The 20570-nt window shown below is 26.9% G+C and overlaps 1 protein-coding gene across 1 annotated transcript; it reads right to left on the reverse strand.

Moving 5' to 3' along the window:
• Positions 1-2162: 2162 nt before the first annotated feature.
• Positions 2163-6984, reverse strand: LOC105635728 (putative E3 ubiquitin-protein ligase ZFP1). The gene is made up of 7 exons (XM_012218815.4): positions 6832-6984; positions 6609-6673; positions 3812-4669; positions 3257-3657; positions 3018-3116; positions 2711-2878; positions 2163-2609 (listed from the first exon to the last, which is right to left on the reverse strand). Exons 3-7 carry the CDS (start codon positions 4653-4655, stop codon positions 2463-2465), a joined length of 1659 nt encoding a protein of 552 aa, XP_012074205.1. The 5' UTR covers positions 4656-4669; positions 6609-6673; positions 6832-6984; the 3' UTR covers positions 2163-2462.
• Positions 6985-20570: the final 13586 nt, after the last annotated feature.

Raw genomic sequence — 20570 nt, forward strand, 5'->3', positions numbered from 1 at the left:
AGACTCTGGAGAAAGAATACCGGTCTTTTCTCGTTTTTATTTTATTTTATTTTTCCTTTTCAAAATTATGCTTCACTGCTTCACCCTCTGCAGATGATAGTTAATAAGTATGATATGTGCACGTTTTTCAGCTCAAAAAGGGCCCCCATGGACAATGTTTCAGCATTCTTTCAAGTTCACAGTAAAAAATATTACTTATTCCACCATTGCACCCTCTTCCTTCCTGGAACCTTTGATATATTCTCTCTGTCTCACCTTTTTCTCTTTTTATATATTGAATGTGCAGATTAGATATGTAGAAAGTGATTCAGAATAATGAAAATTTTCCTATAAAGCTTTGCTGGGAAAAGATTCTCTTTTTAATGTGCTATGATTGAAAGCGACATGTACTAAATAAGTTGACCTGTTTCCATTAAAATTTGTAATTTCCATCTTGGGTTTTTTTTGTCTTATTGAGCTGAGCTGTCCTTAAATGGTATGTAACTTTGTAATGAAAATTGTAATTTTGTAGTTTTATGTATATTTTTATATTTACACACTTTAATAAATTTAAAATGTTAATAAAATATAAATGTAATTGTGATGCATAAAATAAAGTAACGATATAATTTCTTCCTATTTTTCTATAAAACAACAATTATATATTTTAAATTTATGAATTTATAAATTTAGATTTTCATGAAATCCAACAAAATTTTAGATATACATCATTCTTGCAAATGAATTTCAATTCCATAATTTAAAATATTTTATTTACTTGTTCATCTAAATAAATTTTCATTTATATCAAATATAAATATATGAAATTGTAAATAATAATTTTATTTAGATATTGAGTTTTGAATAGGAGTGTAAAAAACAAAAATTCAAATTCATATTCAACCATTATTGCAAACCCTAAAATACGTTGATCCTAAAAAAAATATTAAGATCAAACTTCAAATACATGAAAAAAAGAAAGAAGGTTTGAATATTATCGTCAATCTGAAATTTGGGATATTTAATAATAACATTATATTAATGTTATATATATATATATATATATATATATATATATATATATATATATATATATATATACTAAAATGGAAAGAAAATTCATAATAACATTATATATTACTGTCTTTTTAAAATTTTAGTTTAATTATTAAATATATTTTGTTAATTAAATTAAGATGTTATTTAAAATATGTTATTTTAAGATACTCTCAGATTTAACCATTCATTTTCCGGAACTTTTACTATATTAAGATGTTATTTAAAATATGTATACTAAAAAGATTCTTTCAATATTATTCCTATAAACGGGGGAGTTTTTTAAATATGATAATTTTTATTATATTGATTTAAAAAATTAGGAAATAAATATGATAATTTTATATTTTTTATCCATTTGGAGATTAATCATAACATGAAATCATAATAATATTTTATATTTCATTTTCTTATTCTTCCCTTAATGTCATTAACACTGTTAAAAAAAAAAAAAAAAGCTCATGTTAATTAACTAAAGTCTGCAGTTGTCAAATAATCTAATAAATATTGGAATGGAAAATTTGAAACACAAAAAATTTTTAAGAAAAAAAAATGTAAATTAAATCCTTATTTAAAACAAAACTTAAAAATAAAAATAAACTAAATAATCTTTTAAAATACATTGTGCTTTATCTAAATTTTTTTACATAAACATATTCTTTTAAAATAAATATTTTATCAAAAATTAAACATTGAAAATTAATTTAATTCCTAATTTTCAATATTAAACAAATATTCAATACTTTAAATTTAGAATAGCTTTTAATATTTTAAGATGTTTCTCTAGCTAATAACGTCTATGACATTTGTTTCACCATTTAAAAAAAAAAACATAAAAATAAGGTTTCACACTTGTCTGTTAAAATTTTTACTTTCACCCGTAAATTATTATCTCAAAGGTTATGGTAATTAACCAGACATCAGATTAATATTTTCCACATAAAAAGCCATGAACCTTAAAAACAATTGTTGTTACCGTGAAACTACATGTGGTCTTTTCTTTTTCTTTGCTTCAAATAATTTAATAATCAATTCAAAGAAGTTAATTTTATGTAGAAGCAGAATCATAGGAGGGTTTTCTGGACTTTCTCCCAGAAAAAATCCCAACGCTGAAAATAATAAAAAAGTAAAAATAAACGGATCTCCTGAAAATGGCATATTAACTGAGAGTTAATAATACAAGCATGCATGCAAATGCATAATGAGTAAGTCTGTACAAGTTTTGATAAATACATGACCAACAAATAAAAGATTTAGACAGTGTGACTGTTAGTTTAGTTGTATATTTGCAAGTGCATGTACAAAATACATACCAAAATACCAACCTCGTTACGATAAATAATTAGCAGAAGGAACAAATAGCAGCGCTGCTTCGAATGACCATCCAAAATATATATAATTGTTTCCTTTGGGTGACATTACTGAACTTATGCATGTTTCCTTTCTGCTGTCAATGCTTCTGATTTGCAGATAGGGCAGACATTCTTCAAGCGCAGCCACCTCATCAAGCAATCCGCATGGTACTCGTGTCCACAATCAAGCATTCCTATCTTCTCTTGACTCTTATAATCATCCTACAAGGTTAAATTAATAAATGAGAAAAAGGAACAAAGTGAGATTCCACTCTCACATTGAGCATCCTTCGCAAGTTTCCACTAAAACAAATTTTACCTACCTGGCATATAATGCAAGAATCAGGTTCTTGATCCATACAAGCTGTCTCTTCTAAATTAATCGACATTGGTGATGATAAATACGTTCGTGTCTTTAATCGATTTCTGATTATTTCCTCTGATAATCCTGTGTTCACATTTCCAATCCGCTCCCCAAGTGCAAGAAGTTCCTGCAATTTTTTCAATATTTATAACTTCCAATTATTCAGATCATCCAAATCCATGCTGTCCTCGCACAATTAATTTTCTTATGGACTTAGTATTACTTTGTTTGCCAAGAACAGACTGCAGTTTAGGTATCAAACTTACCTCATAAGACATGTCCTCTATATCCAAGCGCATATCACTGTGATGGTCAACATAATTTTCTACTTCATAATAGTCGGGGAACTCTAGTACAGCTACCCCCTAGACACATCAAAAACCATATATCACCACTTCAACATATAGAAGAAATATATTGAATTATTTTCCTTCATCAAAAACATCATTTTGACCAAATGAAAATTAACTGAACAAAAATTTCAGAGATCAGGGAGTAGTATTACATCAGTTGGGAGGACTCGCAAATGAGGAAGATTGCGATGTCTCAGAGCTGTCTCAGCCACGACTCCCTCACGATGAGGTCTGTACATCCTAAGGCCAGTTGGCTGCATGGAACCTGGATGCCTAACTCCTATATCCAAACCATCTTGAGATGGATTCACATTGCTCTGTGAGGCATAGCTTGTAGGACATCTAAATGAAGCGGCTGGTAACTGAGGAATAACATTAAAATTGTGGCCTCTCATTCCTTGAATAGGAGGTGACAAATGATGAAAATTATGGTGGCGGAGGTTGGCAGGTGATGGGTGCAAGAAACTTGTGTTACTTCTGTTGGTAGATAGCTCATGGTATCGCTGTAGACCCATGCTCCCAGTATCAATAGAACCCCCAGTAACATTGCTTGCTACAAGAAAGTGAAACGAGCAAACTATTAAATTCATATGTTCATCTTATGAACAACATACAATCATTTTTGTGAAAATAATGAAACAAAAAATTCAAATGTAATCCATCAAATGGAATCAAAGAATGTAAACAACTAGGAACATAGAAATTACCATGCATGTAAGTAATAGTGGGATTCTGGGTCCAAGAAGAAGCTCCTGCATCACTAGAATTATTGCTTAACTGTTGATCCAACCATAGAGAACCAGCTGGCGGAAATGGCTGAGCCATGTAGTTTCCTTGAATAAAATGATTTTGGTTATGCCCCAAACCAGGATCAATCCCAGTGGCACCTAATCTGTTCCTCACACTTCTATGAGATCCCACTTCCCTGATTGATGGAGCACTATTCCCTCTATACTGTGGCGTGAAAGATGCAGCATCCATCATAGCAACCCCATCAGGATGTCTTGTATTTAAAGGGGTTACTGAAGAACTGGAGCTTGCTGAGGGATTGAAATACTGGAAATTCCCTGAGCTACCTTCAGCAGTTTTTCTCTTGTATGAACCTCTGGCGTTATCCATGAAGTGGCTATTTGCTCCATACTCATCCGGAGAAACTCCAATGACACCATAACTGGAGGAAGATGATAAATGATCACATGACCCATGACTTAAAGGAATGCCAGAAGATGGAGCCAAATACGGAACATAGAAGTTCGATGCAGTAGCAACTTGCAGATCTATATTAGGGGCATGATGCGGAGGATAATGTTGCATGCCATGGTATTGTGGCATTCCATAAAATACAGCACTATCATAATGCTCTGGTAGATGATGAGCATCAAGAGTAGTTGTATTCCCTGCACCTGTAACCATTGTCGTCATATCAGATTGTTGGAAGTTTGTAATGCCTCCCAAAAGAATGCATGGCTCAGGATGTAGATAACCCTGGCCTTGCCGATCCATTTCTAGATCAATCATCTGACTAGCGCATAGCATGTTCCTTTGTCCCATAGCTCAAATTATCCCTGATTCCCCGAAAGGATATTCACAAGATTCAATCCAATTAGTTATGGATGATAAAGCAGTATATCATACAAAAGTTGCAGTGCAACTGTGAGAATACAAAACGTTGATTGTCCAGCAATCCAAACAATGATGCTCTTGTAACCAGTCAAATCATATATACAAAAGCAATAAGAAGGTGATGCAATGTCAAATCATATATATTCTCCAGCATTAGGGATACAACAGATGACATCAAAAACCCTTTTCCAGTTTCTTCATTATGACATCCTTTATAACGATAGCTTCCTGAAAAATGTCCTATTCTGGAAAAAGCAGTTAAATACTAAATGAAAACAGACACAACTACTTCAAAATTTCCCACCCAAAACTTAAGGAAGAGGCAAAAATTCAAAGTTAGTTCAAATGTTCCACCTGAATGTTAGTATGAAAGACATAACATATAAGACCAATAATCCCATTATTTTCATTTCTCTACATAACTGTAAATAACCTGATATACAATAGATGATTACATATAGATACAAAAAGTCAACCACGTAAGCACTTTCTTTTTTGTTTTGGGGGGGATGGGGGCAGAGAAAAACAGAAGAAAGAAAGAGAGTCAAAGAAGAGAATATTTCAATCTTCCAAAAAAAAAGAAGAACCAGGGCATTACAAGAATATCAAGGTCCAGAACCAAGTGAGAAAAAGAGAGTATATGCATTCTGCAACTCATAATGCTAAGAACATTCAACTCCAATACACCACAAGATGCCAATGCCAAGCTAAGAAATCCACTGCAGACTTGGTGTTTGAAGGATATTGATAGAAGAATTGAAATCTATGGGATCATTGACAGAATAATTAGACCTATGTCCTAGATAACCATAAGTCCATCCTATAGTAATCCAGAATTTGTCTATAGACCTCTTTGTTCGTTCAACATCCAAACAGGTGATGTGCTACATGTCAGGTTTCATAATTGAAACAAAATATGCATTTACTCTCTGTGCATGCTGGTCATAAGTCATAACAAATCAAACCAACCTCTTAGACACACTAGCGCAAAATCTATATTGGTCTGCATGATACTCCCGCCACTCCAACACCCAAACTTTTCAGAACATAGTGCAACTAGGTGCAATCAAAGCATACCGCAGATTGGATTTCTTCTTGTAAGGGGTATGAGATTCACAATTAAGATTGATGAACATAACAAGATGTTCAAGGAATAGCAAGCTTAATACCCCAAAAATTCTTGCTAGATTAATGTGTCTTTTTTCACGTGATCCATTAAAAGTTCAAAAAAGAAAACACAAAATACAGAGACCCTCAAAACCACTATCTCACACAATCTCAAAACAAATTACTTTACCCATCCTGATCATATCAGGATTCCTATTTCTCAAGCAGAAAGCATACGCCTGATTCTACTTTATGATGTATTCAATGTTTACAAAAGAACGGAACTTTGCTCCTAAAAATACAATCAAAAGGGTAAACCCTTGTGAACAGATTCAGGTTATCAATTCATCATTTGAACCCACAATAATATCGACAAAGCCAATCCAGCCAAAGGTACTATAAACAATACGATCAATAATAGGAAACATCAGCAAACGCAAACAGAAATTGTTCAAGGAAAAAAGTTTTGCATGGCATCAACTTAGCTTCTAAAATTGAATTTTAGCTTCAAAATCCTAAATAGGACAATTTAGCCCATGAAGGAAGCAGTATAAAAACAATTGAAATGCTTCTACCATTGATATCGACACCAAAACGAGCGGAACAAAAAAGTGAACGTAATAAGAGCCATTGAACCATTATAACTTCTCAAAAAAAAAAACCCAGTAATTTGCAACCAAAAAATGGAAAAAACTTTGATATATTTGCTAATAAAGCTGCAAAATTTACATATGGGTCATAATAGAGAGACCATCAAGAGATAGAATTCCTTACCTTGTGAACATTAACAAAATCGAGAGCTGGAGTATTAGCAATTGATAAGTTTTTCAATATATTTCCTGCAAAAAAGAGGAAAATTAAGGGGGAAAGAAAAAAACAAGCTTACTTTCGGATAATCAAAAAAAAAAAAAAAAAAAGAGAGAGAGAATTGGATAATTGAAATTAACGGACACAATGCAATTTGATTGAAACTAGGTTTCAGAAGAAGAAAATTAACCTATTTCACGATTTTGAGAGATCTCCCACAGAAATTTCTGAGAGAGAGAAAGAGATGGAGAGATAGAGAGAGGAGAAGGGACTCGTTTTGATTTCTTATTTCTAATATTTTATAAGCAAAATACAAGAGAAGACGCGAACTCTGTCTGTTTTCTTTTTCTTTTCTTTTCTTTTTTTTCTTTTTCTTTTTAACCGTTTTAATGACCGTCAGGGATAAGGAGAGATTCTTTTTAATAACCGTTATTGAATTTCTTTTCTTTTTCCTTCCTTTTTAATTAAATTAAAAATTTATATATCAAAACTAGTCATAATCTCGCGCTTTACGTGTATATTTATACATTATTTGAAAATTACTATTGTTATCGAAAATTTTAAAAAAATAGTTGAAAAGTTTTTTGGTAAAATCTCAAGAAATAATTATAATTAAATCCTATTTTTTACTTGAAAATTAGTCTATTATTTGAGATTTAATATATATATATATAATGTATAGACATATTAATTTATTCAAGGTATGATATGATATAGTAAAGATGGAAACTCTTCAAACAACAAATCAAGAAAAAGTTTTAAATGAAAGTATTAATATATGAATGAACTCTTTAGTGTATAAATATAATTTATTTAAAATTTTCTCTAAGAAATCCTACAAATATTATTTTTTTTCATTTAATCATACAAAGCAATTTCATATTATTGCAAAGTGAAAAAGTATTGAAGAAGCAATTTGTTTTGATTATTACATTAAAAAATAAAAAATAATACACACTTATGACCAAATATACAATATAAAAAGTTGCTTAGACAGAATTTATTTTTATATAAGACAATGTGCATGCTATAAGAACAATAATTAAAAATAAAAAATGGTAGGCAGACTCTTAAATTAGCATTTTTTACCATTACCAAAGAAAATTTTCTTTCATCTATAAGAATCATTCAAAGACCAAAGGCCTACATTAAAGCATTGCCTGAGAAGAAATTCTTGCAAATGCAATATGTAACTTATTGTAAACATGCTGAAAAATTTTGTGTCATGCTGTTTGTTGTAAAATTACCTTTAAATCCATCTAATTTCTCCACCTTAGAATAGATTGTAGCCTCCATTTATGGGTATACTTTGAATTCTGTCCAAAAAAGAAAACACCATATCAGACCTAGGTTGGTTGATTTTGTTTCATCTCTTCCTTATCCCTAGCCGAAATATAGATACTCATTAGAATTATTTATATTTAAATTTTAGAAATTTTATTTAGATAATATAGATAATATTAAGAACCAATTATATGTAAGTAAAATTTGGAAAAGCTCAAAAAATTTCCCAATAAAGAAAAATAGAAACCAATATAGACTATAATTTGTGTTCAATTTGAAAACTAATCTAATCATGATTCGTAAACAATACAGAAACTGTGTTTTAAAGATAATATAATTATATAAAAAAATTTTAATAATTAAATATGTATAATTTATAATAAAATATTAATTAAAATACTAAGTCGTCCAATCAAGGCTCAGGAAAATTAAGGAAAAATTTAAAATTTATAAAAAAAAGAAAAATAAAATTCTAGACAGAGAGACGCGTTTTTTGTTTTAGCTTTCGTATATGTATAGATATATGTATATAAATAATTTTAAAAATATTGCTGAATTAATTTACAAATATATCAGGGTTAGTTTTTTACCTAAGACAAATTAAAATCTTTTACCAATTAAATTTTATATTAAAACATTTTGAGACCAACTTCAATTGTCAGTTCATGTGAATTTTTTTTTAATTTAACATTATTAATAATTAACTATGTATTATATGGGAAAAAGTTATAATAAGGTTAAATATTTTTAATTTTAAGTGATAAATTAGTTATTATTCATAAAAATTCAACGCATATTTTCATTAATAAGAGTATTATTTATTATTATGTTTAATAATAAGTGAAACATTTTATAAAATATTAAAATTCCTAATTAATATAATTTAATATGAATCATTTCTAAGTTTTCTATTTTTTTTTCCTATTTAATGTGTATTTCCATCAATAAACTTATTATTATTGCCACTTATATTAGCGAACTCCATAACTTTGCATTAAAAATTAAAAATTTTAATTAGTTTCTAAATAATTTAATATGAATCATTTAATTATTTTAGAATAATAGGAATCATTTAATAATTCATATTAGCACATATTAGAAAAACAATTAAATAAGCGTTATAGCTTAATCATATTAATTATTTTTTTAAATAGTGTAAAAGTAAACTAAAACTATAATTTATGAAACAGAGGCAGTAAGACATAATTTATTTTCAAAATAATAATACATAACATAATTTATTTTATTTAGAAAAATAAGATTTGAGCAAACTTGAAAGATAATTATCTTTATATATTATCATATTAAAATAGTGTGTATATTTTAAATTAAATTTTTTTATCAAACAGAGCCTAAGTGGATGAGTTTTCTACTGTGTAGATCATAATATATTGCCATTAAGTTGAATCCCCCAAATAAATAAAAATAAATAAATCAAACTATTATTTTAAGAAATAAAATAATAAAATAAATAAATCAAATCTTTAAAAGCTTTCTTGTCACTCTCTTCTTTTGATATTTCTATACAAATTTTCTAATTTTTTAATTAATTTTTACACATTTCTTTTCCTATATATAATCTAATATATACCTAGATCTAAAAATTTTTAATAATTAATACTTTAAAACTTTTGAATTTTTTTCTTATCTATATCTCTATGTATGCCTATATCTATTTATATATCTCCATATTAATGAGTTTCAATGATTTCCTTTTATAGTGTTTTATTATTATTTTTTATTGCTTTTCAATTTTGTGACATTCAATTGGGCTATGTTTTTAAATTTATTATATTTTTAGCGAATCGTAGAAAACTGTAAATTTTTTTTTATTAAATGCTTCATATTCGTATATATGTAAATTTTAATTATTTATAACTATTTTAATTCATGTAATCATTATTATTATAATATTTTTTTCTCCAATTGCTAAGTTAGCCTATCGCATACAATTCAAGTATTTGATATGATTTGAATATTTGAGTTTTTGAAAGAGTTTGAGTTAATAAATTGGGAGAGAAATATAAGTATAATATATATATTATTTTTGCCATTTACGTCAAAGAGAAAGCTCTCCATTATTGAAGTTATATATCGGTAAAGTGAACATTTATATTATTATTTAAAAGGTGAAAAAAAAACAATAAATTCAATAAATATATTTAAAATAACAAAGGATCTGATAAATTAAAAATAAATATATTTAACAAATTAAAAAGAAATTGAGATACCTTATTATAGTTATAATATTTTCATCATTTAATTTTTAATTTTATTATCTAACTATATACTAAAATTATATCTAATAATATGTTTTAAAAATTAATATTTATTTACAATAATATCTATTTCTATATTTCAAATTTGAATTTTTTTTTAATTTTCTTGTTAGATCATTTAAGATATTTTTTAAGTTTTAAAATTAGTAGTTATTTTAAATAATTGATTATATTTATATTTGAATTTTTAAAAAATTTTAGATTGTTTAATTTTTTTGTGTCTATTTATTTATAATAATTATCTATCAATACATCAATATATCTTTATTATTGTCTTTTATATTTTCTATATGTCTTTCAAATTTATAATTCTGTAAAAATAATTTAACTAATGGTTATTGTCTAGGACTTTTGTAGTGTATGCATTTATCATATATATATATATATATATATATATATATATATATATATATATATATATATATATATATATATATATATATATATAATCTTTTTATTTTTTAAGTTGTAGGATTTATTTTTTATAAATATTTATTTTTATATGTAAAACAAAAAAATTAACATTTAATATAATCTATAATAACAGAATAATAAAATATCTCAGCAATACGCGGGTTTTCACCTAGTTATAATTAGATTTTCACTCCATATTGAAAGGAGTCAATTGGCATGTAAAATGACCATCAATGCTAGGTTAGATATGTATTTTTGGAATCTAATAGAATGTAATAGTTATTAAATTCAGTCTAACTCAACATGTCAATCTAGAAAATCGATGAACCCGGCTTCAAAGTTAGGTTAATTATGCTTTTAAATCATTTAAGAAAGAGAACCGGACGAACCCTTGTCGACCCGCATAACCTTATTGATCTCAATTAATTCTTTGATATTTTTAATTATTTTAGTTTATTATTAATTATTGTAAATTATAATTATTTAAAAATATATATTGTTAATATTTTTATAATAAATTAATTAAATCATTGATTCACCGGTTGAGTCGATGATCCATCGACTCGGTTCTTTAGCCGAGTCAAAGTCTGGATCGAATTTAATAACACAAAATATAATTAAATGTACTTTTGATAATATCTATATAAGAATACATTAGTTGCACTACATTTTATTTTATTATGTCTTATATCTTTTCAAATGTGGGCTAAACATATACTTAAACAAAATAAATATTATTTGGTTCATAAAAATTAATCTAATTAAAGATTTTGTTTTTTTTTTAAAACATAAGATTTTGTCTTTTTAAGAAAGTAAATTAAGGAGTCTTTCATATTTATTTTCAGTACTAAAATAATTCATTAGTGAGAACCGAAAATTTCGATAAATAAAAAAGACTAAAATACCCTCATAAGTATTGGTGATCATAAATTCTTTTGAATCCTAATGTAATCTACATCTTTTTTTTTCTTAAATTTCTTTTTATTTTTAAAATTTCTTTTTATTTTAAATAATGTTTAATATATATATATATATATATATATATATATATATATATATATATATAAAGTTGGAATGAGTTACCAAAAATAATCCTCCTATATATTTATAGATCGACAAAAATATCGTTAAAGATTTTAATTTTATTGGTTACAAAATAAAAGTAATTCGATTTGATTGGTTACATTAATTTTCTATTTAAATCTAATATTTATTGGTAAAATATAAAAATAAAAAACTAATTGGAAGAAAAAAAAGAAATCTTTAATAGCGAATAAGGTATTTATAAATTTAATAAGGTGGAAAATTTAATACAATTGTTAATTGAGAAGTTTTACATTAATTAGTATTTTAAATTGATTTCCTATTGTGCAAGTGTTGTCATATCTTAATTAATAGTTATAATACTATTGTAGTAGGTTTATCTTATTTTAATTGTTAGATATTATAAATCACCACTGTGTATAATTATTTTATCTATACAAATGTCAATAGTTTTTCTTCCACCATTAAAAGTTTCGCTATCAAGAGCACGTCGGAACACTTATCACTTGACTTATTATTATTGATAGTTGATATATTAATTTTAATTTAATCATTATGCTATGTGTTGTCAATCGTAATTAAATTTTGATGTTCCTAAACTTTACTTTGTGTTTATAGATGAATATTATAATCTTAAATTTAATTATTGTTTCATGTATTCATTTTTAATTTGTGCTTATTGACACAAGTTGGTTCAACTTTATTTTTATTTTTATTTTTATTTTTATTGTTGAGTGAATATTTCATATTTTATGATAAAATTAAATTTTATAAATCATTATGAATCTTTTTTTAATTTTTAGATTTATGAATATTCTTTTCAAATTTTGTGAAAGGAACATGAATATGAAAGAAAATTAATTATAAAAAATATTTTATCTAATCATAAATTATTTTACAATTGTATTTATATTTTATTAATTATTATATTTAATTTTTTTTATTAAAATAAAAATAAAAATTAATATCATTCTTGATAAATAACAAAAAATTATAAATTAAATGACGAGTACCTATAATAAAAATCAATACTTACAATATTTTTAAATACTAGTAACTTAAAAAATCCTAATGCCAAACAAGATTTTCAACATTTGTCCTAAAACTTTGTTTTTATTTTTTAGGAAAAGTCAAATTGACACTTAATTCTTGAGATTGACTCATCTAATTTTTGCTAAATTAAAATTAATTTTATATATTTTCAAATACTAAAAAACAATTTTTTATGCATAATAAAATTCTTTTCATACTATCAAAATATTGTATCAGTACACACTTGAATTACTTTGAAATATGTAGATAATTTTTGTTATTCAAAATATAAAATTCTCACAAAAATGTATAAATATTTTTACTATTTTTTGACAAAAAAAATTGAGTTTAGCTTACCTAAAATAAGAATAAACAATGTCATCTGGAATTTTCATTTATTTTAATTATCAAGAGTAATTTATTTATTTTTAATTATTAAACAATTTCTTTGATTTTTAAAATGATTTTGTCTAAAACAAATTATATAAGAGTGACAATTTTGTTAATACAAATAAATATGAAATACTATTTAATTTTATAAAAAATGATGATTATTAATTAAACTAAATTTTAGAATTATAATAATAATAAAATAAAGCTGAGGCTCCATAATTTTAACATGTTCCTCCAGATAGAAAAAACATATATATATATAAAACGATAGAAAAAACTGGCATGGTATTGTCTTGTTATGTCAGTCCACTTTTCAACCCGTTCTTCAACTTTTAAAAGTCTCCACCGTTGACTTTGAGCCCAATGTTTCTCTTTGACCATTGACTCCATAAGGTTACTCAGGAAAGTTTTTTTTTTCCATCAAAGCATCTTATGAGTAGATTGTTGAATGTAATGAAATGTAATTACTCCCTCGTTTACCCGGCAATAAATAAATATTTTATTTTATTTCATTTTAAGTATTCATTTAAAATTTTGAGACTATATTAATTATTTTTAAAATTTAATTCATATATATTAAGTGTCATTTTTTTATATTTACTTTTAAGAAGCACAATTTAGACATACTGTGATGTATTTTTAAAAAGTCAATGAATTTTAATCATTTTCTTAATTTTTATGAAAAGAGCAAATATTGTTATCGAAGTGAAATGGAGGGAGTATTACATAAATACATTTTATTACATTAAATTTCATTTCATTATGGGTATTTAATCTTTATTTGGATGGAGTGAGGAATTATTTAGTGAAGAAAAATAAGACAAGGTAATGGGAGAAAGGTAAAGGAAATAATAGTTTAATATATAACTTTATATTATATTATTTAGTTTGGAGATATTAGAAAATAAAGTTAAATATGAAGATTAAGAAAATATTACTCTTAAAATTTGCTATTTTAGATATATAAATTGGTTAGAATTATTTTTTATATTAATTTATGAATATTAAATTATTTTTTTTTAATTATAAAGAAAGACGTATATCTCTCTTTTTCTCAATTATAAAAATTTAGTTCAAGATCAAGGGAGAGGTTGCTTTTATCACTAGTGACAGCCCCTTCCTCTCTCTTCTTCCTTTTTATTTCTTTTGTGTTTTTTCAAACAACTCTCAGATTTGTGTCCTTTTTAAAAAGCTTTGGATTTAATTCATGTTTTCCTATATATTTTCTATGATTTTCTGATTTTTTTTTTCATAAATTTAGCGTTTTTGTTTCGAGGATTTATTCAGTATTCATCGCATGTGAAGTTCTTATATATATATATATATATATATATATATATATATATATATACATACTTGGCATAACATGTGTTTTGTTGATATTCATTCGAACCGTTTCCTCCACTGGAATCAATGCTTCAAATCTTTTTTTTTGTTCATCAATAACCTAGATTAATTTAGTCTTTTTATTCTTGAGTGTTTGGATATTTTAATTTTTTTTTTAATTTTAATAGAAAAATATAGAAAAAATGGATGGAAGGATCCGTGAAATCCTCGAAGACCATTATTAATATTATCAAATTATAGAAATGATTGGTTAAACTTAAAAGCCGAATTAATTATTTTTTCAATTATCAATAAAAAGTTGATCCGTTAGTAAACATGTTTAGGCCGTTGCTAAAATAAGAACTTTAACTCATTGATAAATTTATTTGTTGATAAATATATATTGTATTAGGGCAGGAATTCGAACCTAAATCTATTGACAGGTCGCATATGCATTTATTTATGCTTTGGTGTGCGATCTGTAGTGGATTATTATTTGACGAAAATTATTTATTATGTCTCTGTTCTGTTAATATTTTATTAATAATTTTTATCATTTTGTATTGTTATCAGTAATCTGTAAGTATATCTTGTAGCTTTACTTTGTGTAAATACTAGCAAATCCGACATTTACCTATTTCAATTTTTCAGGAATTAAAATTTTTATTTTAAATGTTTATATTTACCAAATTTACACCTTCTAAAACATTTCATAACGTGCAAATATTATCTAAACACATGGAAAAACACAATATAAATATGGCTTGACTTGCCTAGATCAAGTTTATGACTCGCTCGTAAAGTAAACTAATGAAAAATAAGTTTTTATTAAAACATGAGTGTTTTTAACCGTTCATTAAAAAAAAAAGATAAAGTGAAAATAATATTTAAATATCTTTTTTTTCATTGGTGGTACATGGGTGGGTTATAGACTAGGTTTGGTAAGTCTAATCTATATGAATATTTGGTTCAGAATTAACCAACCCAAAATCATTGTGCTTATACTTACTTACAACTGATACAAGAGCGGAACTCCATTGGGGCAAAAGGAGCCATGGCCCCCTAAAAAAATTTTTAAAAAAAGTTTTTTATGAAAATTATATTTTAATCCTTCAAAATATAAAAAACATACATTTGCCTCCCTAAAAGTTTAAAAAAATTTCATTGGCTCTCCCAAAATAATTATTTTAACTCTGCGCCGTCTAATACACGGCTAATCTTGAAGTAATTGTCAAATAAAATACGAAATTACAGAATGTAACAAAAAATGTTAATAACCTCATTTATATTCTTGGAAGTAGGAGGATTATAGTCATCAAAGCAAACGTTAAAGGCTGAGATGTCTTTATAGCTTGTCGAAATAGGTGGAGCATCTCTTGCTACATCTAACGCATACTTTCCGCTTAATGCTCCTCATCCATACACATCTCATCGCCCAACTCCTTAAGAAGTCGCTTCTTCTTCTCAAGGAACTTCTGCATAAACTATATCATTTTAGGGTCGAGAATTTGTTGTGAAGGCGATGGTGCATTGGATAAACTAGCACCTGAAGAACTCGTATTATGCTAATGCTTGCGCTCCGAGTCCATATATCCTTCTCCCTTTAGTTGCTTCCAAATATAATTGATGATCATCCGACGTCGATACGTCAGAGGATTCATTTTGTTCTGGAGTTTATCGCTCCTTTAAAATATTCCAACAAGGTCTCGGTGATGATTTTTCTTCACAATTAAATTTAAATTACCTTCAAATTTAAGGTAATTTATGAAGAAATTAATAATAATCATCTTCACAATTTATTATAGTTTTTTTTTTATTATTGTTATTTTTGGCCTCACAATTAGAAAGTTCATATTTATTACTGTTACGTTTCTTTTTATAACATTAAGAAGATGATAATTAAACTTGAATCTATTTCTTGACACGCTGATTCCATAATACATTTTTTGCAAAGTTTTAATTACTATATATTTGAGTATCTCTAATTTCTATTTTTTAAAAATTTATTTTTATTCTATTTTGCGCCTATTAGAAGAAACAAGAGAATATATTCAATAATTTTATTTAAAAAATAAATTGAAGTTTCTTCATTTCTTGGCAATCTCCAATACATGAACTTTGAAATTGAATGATACATTTAGCCTCAGAATAGAGGTAAAGAAGATTAAAGATTGATGACAAACTATGAAAAGATATATACCAAAAAGCTAAAGGCATATTCTTGGCAAGCAATGTTGGAGAATACAACTTTTTTTTTTTTTTTTCAAAAAAATAAATAAAAAGAAATAAAATTATGATGTGGGCCCTCTAATTTCTAGCCGCAAAGCACAGGATTAAGGTGGATCCCACTCTTTGTGGGCATGTTAACGACAATCAAAATATTGCTCATGCTATGTTCTCTTCTCCCATGTGCTGTCTCTCTCTCATAAAATTGTTGGGTCTTGGAATGCGACCTTTTGATACTTAAATCAAAAGCTCTATTTATAGTATTATGGTCAGCTGCCAAACTAGACTCTAATTTTGAAAAATGAAAAAAAAAATTATTATGTTTATATTCATTTACAATTCAAAATTACATTGAATTTAGTAACTATATACATACATTTTTAAATTTGTTAAATTTTTTATAATGATAACACACGCATATACACGTGTAACTTTACCTAAAATTAATCTCTTAAGCTATAATTAGTGATAGAAATAGCTAATTACTTAGGCCTCGTTTGGTTGGGAGTAAGTGAACTCGGAAACTTGATTTCATCATATTTGATTTTCAAAACTTAAAAACTTCCCGGAAAGTTGAATTTCTCTACTTCTTGTCTGTATGCGAAGTTACTTCTTCTCTCTCTTGTTGTCTTAATGGAAAGTTATTTCTTCTCCTGAATCCAAGGAAGTGCATTTCTGACCTTTAGAAATTTAATGATCGTCCATTTTGCCTTTTTCTATTTGGTGCTACTATTACAACTCCTTAAAGAAGCTATAGAAGCTTCTGGAGGTTTAGTATTTTCGGCTTGAGACAATTTGGATGAATGCAAATATGATTTACGATTGTTTGATGTGTTGCACTTCACATTATATCCATGCTTGTAAAAACAATTCGACCTCTTGACAACCCTGAGAAATTAATTTCATTAATTAATTTACTGAAAAGATGTAATATTTTTTATATTCAAATTTACGATAATATTTTATTTATTATTTTGTAAAAAAAATTATATGTTAATTATAAGCTTGTTAAACGATGGTAAATATATATAAAATGTGTTTCATAAGTTTTTTTAATGAATTATTTCAATTATTTACACTATAAAATTTATAATACAGTTTTATTTTTTAAGAATTCAATATATCAATCAAATATATTTACACTATAATTTTCAAGAAGTAACTTTCTTGAAACTCTACTCCTCCTGAAATATGTGAATTTGAGCAAAATGAAGCTTTAAAAGGTCTAGTTTTCAAACTTGTTAAAAAATTCAATCTAAAAAATATATATCATCCCTTTAAAATTTTATTTTTATACATTCACATCTTGTTAAAATATGGTATTAAATAATAAATAACAATAAGGTAGTTATGTAATTATTACTTAGTAAGAGACTTGAAGGAGAAGAAGGCTATGGTTGGACTTAATCGACTTTTTATCTGATTTGGACTTAATTTGCTGCTTTTGATAGTAATTTTGATAATATCAGCAATTCTTTTTTATTTTTGTTTAATTATTAATTGACATCTTGTTTCACCTTTAGATTAATCTAAGGCTCTGCTTGTTTCCGTAAAATAACTTACAGGAAAATAACTTGCTGAAAAATATTTTCATGGAAAATATTTTCCCCGAAAAATATTTTTTAAATGACTTATTTTTCGTTGTTTAGTTGTAATATTGAAAATTAATTTAAAATATTAAAGTCTTTATCTCATAAGACCATAAAAAATATTATTAATAATAGAAACTTTATAATTTAAAAATTTTATTGTTAAACATGAAAAGAGTGAAAAAAAAATTATGAAAGTCGCGGGCCTCCGGTGGCTGGTGGTGGTAGCTAGTGGTGACCAGTGGTAAATGATGACTGGTGGTAGTGACTATGATGATTAATAAATTAAAAAATATAGGTTTATAATATTTGCCAATATCCAAAAAATGTTTTACTCTCTCGAAAATGTGAAGTTGTTTTTCTTAAAGAATGACCTAATTTTTCTTTGACCAGGAAAATATTTTCCGTTGACTTATTTTCCTGAACGCTCCAAACAATAAAAAATTATGGAAAATATTTTCCTACAAGTTATTTTACGGAAACAAAGGGAACCTAATACTTTAAATTCTACAAGCATGTCTTACTTCTTCCAAAATTTCCAAAACTAATTACTTTTTCTTTTTCTAAATTGGTTAAATTTTTTTATTTGGTCGAAAATAATATTCCAACCCATGAAAATTAATAAATTTCGTGATGGTTTTACTTTCATTAATTTGAAAGAAAAAAATTACACTTTATCTCAGTTTAATTATTCTTTATTAATATTAAAATTTAAACAACTTAATTTTATTCTAAAAATACATTTTAAATCTATCTATATATGTATATGAAATATGTGATCAAATGTAAAATTAATTGTCTCCTTAAATTTTTAAGGATAATTATTACTAAAATTTTATCAAAATAATTAGTATTTGCAAAGAAATAGTTACCAAAGCTACCTATGCCAAAGCTACCTATGCCAAGGATGGTGATCGAATACGTCTTTCTTCCACTCAAAGGCCAATTTTAGAATAAAAAGAATAAAATTCAAAAAATAAGGGGGGAAGATGGTACTCTGTTCACGGACTCGGGTAATATTTTCAGAGTGATGACTCAGTACTATAAGGACTTACTCACTTCCTTTAATCCATTTGGGTTCGAAGATTTTTGGGCATGGTAGAGAGCAAGGTTACAGTTGAGATGAATTCATCACTCGTAGAGCTTTATACCAGCGAGTGAATCTGATTAGCCCTTAAACAAATGCACCCCTCAAAGGCCCTAGGGCCAGACGTACACCCCTTTTCTTTTTTCACAAATTTTGGCATGTTGTAGGTTATGAAGTAGAGGAGAAAATTCTTTCTATTTTGAACGATGATGTTTCCCCCAAATCCTTGAATCACACTTCCATTACCTTAATTCCAAAAATAAATGACCTGAAAATACCAAATATTTTAGGCCTATTAGCTTATGTAATGTCATGTTCAAATTAATTACTAAAACTATAGCGAATAGGCTTAAAGTTATCCTTCCGTATGTTATTCATGAATCTAATCAGCTTTTTTCCTGGGCAGACTCATTACTAATAATGCTCTATTGGCTTTTGAAACTTTTCATTTTATGAAAATAAAACCACCGGCAAGTGCTAAAATTAGATATCAGTAAGGCCTATGATAGGGTTGAGTGGTGTTTTTTAGAATAGATGATGTTGAAATTGGATTTTGATAATAAATGGGTAGATTTGGTTATGCAGTGTGTCTCTACTGTTTCTTATTATCTTTTAATTAATGGGAACCCCAAGAAGTTTTCTTTCCTCAAAGAGGACTCCGGCAAGGGACCCATTGTCCCCTTGTTTCTGACGTATACAAAAAATTTTTCGGCCCTCATTCGTAAGGCGGAAAGGGAGAAGAAAATTCATGGGATCAATTTTTGCCAGAGCCACGTAGATAGAAGCAGAAAGTATTCTCCAAGAGGTGTCCAATTATGGTAGAGCTTCAGGACAACAGGTGAATATGGATAAGTCCGATATTTCTTGTAGCTGAAACATTAGTGTCGAAATGCAAACAACCATTAAGGGTACATTAGGGGTGTGTAGGGTGGAGCAGCACAATAAATATCTAGGTCTTCCTACTATCACTGGGAGAAAGAAGAAGCTAACATTTAGCACCCTTATTGATAGGGTGGCAACAAAAATTGGCTAGTTGGAAAGAAGAATCCCTCTCTAAAGCAGGTAAAGAGGTGTTGTTGAAAGCTATCATCCAGGCTATTCTGACCTACACAATGATTTGTTTCTTGCTCCCATTAGATACTTGCAATAGAATCGAGTCTCTTATGGCGAAATTTTGGTGGGCTCAGAAAGAAAATGAGAGGAAGATTCATTAGGCTAGTTGGAAGTCGATGTGCCTTTCAAAGAAAGCTAGTGG

This window comes from Jatropha curcas, chromosome 7 (assembly GCF_041381405.1).
Source record: "Jatropha curcas cultivar XTBG-Jc1 chromosome 7, XTBG_Jcur_1.0, whole genome shotgun sequence".
Lineage (NCBI taxonomy): Eukaryota > Viridiplantae > Streptophyta > Magnoliopsida > Malpighiales > Euphorbiaceae > Jatropha > Jatropha curcas.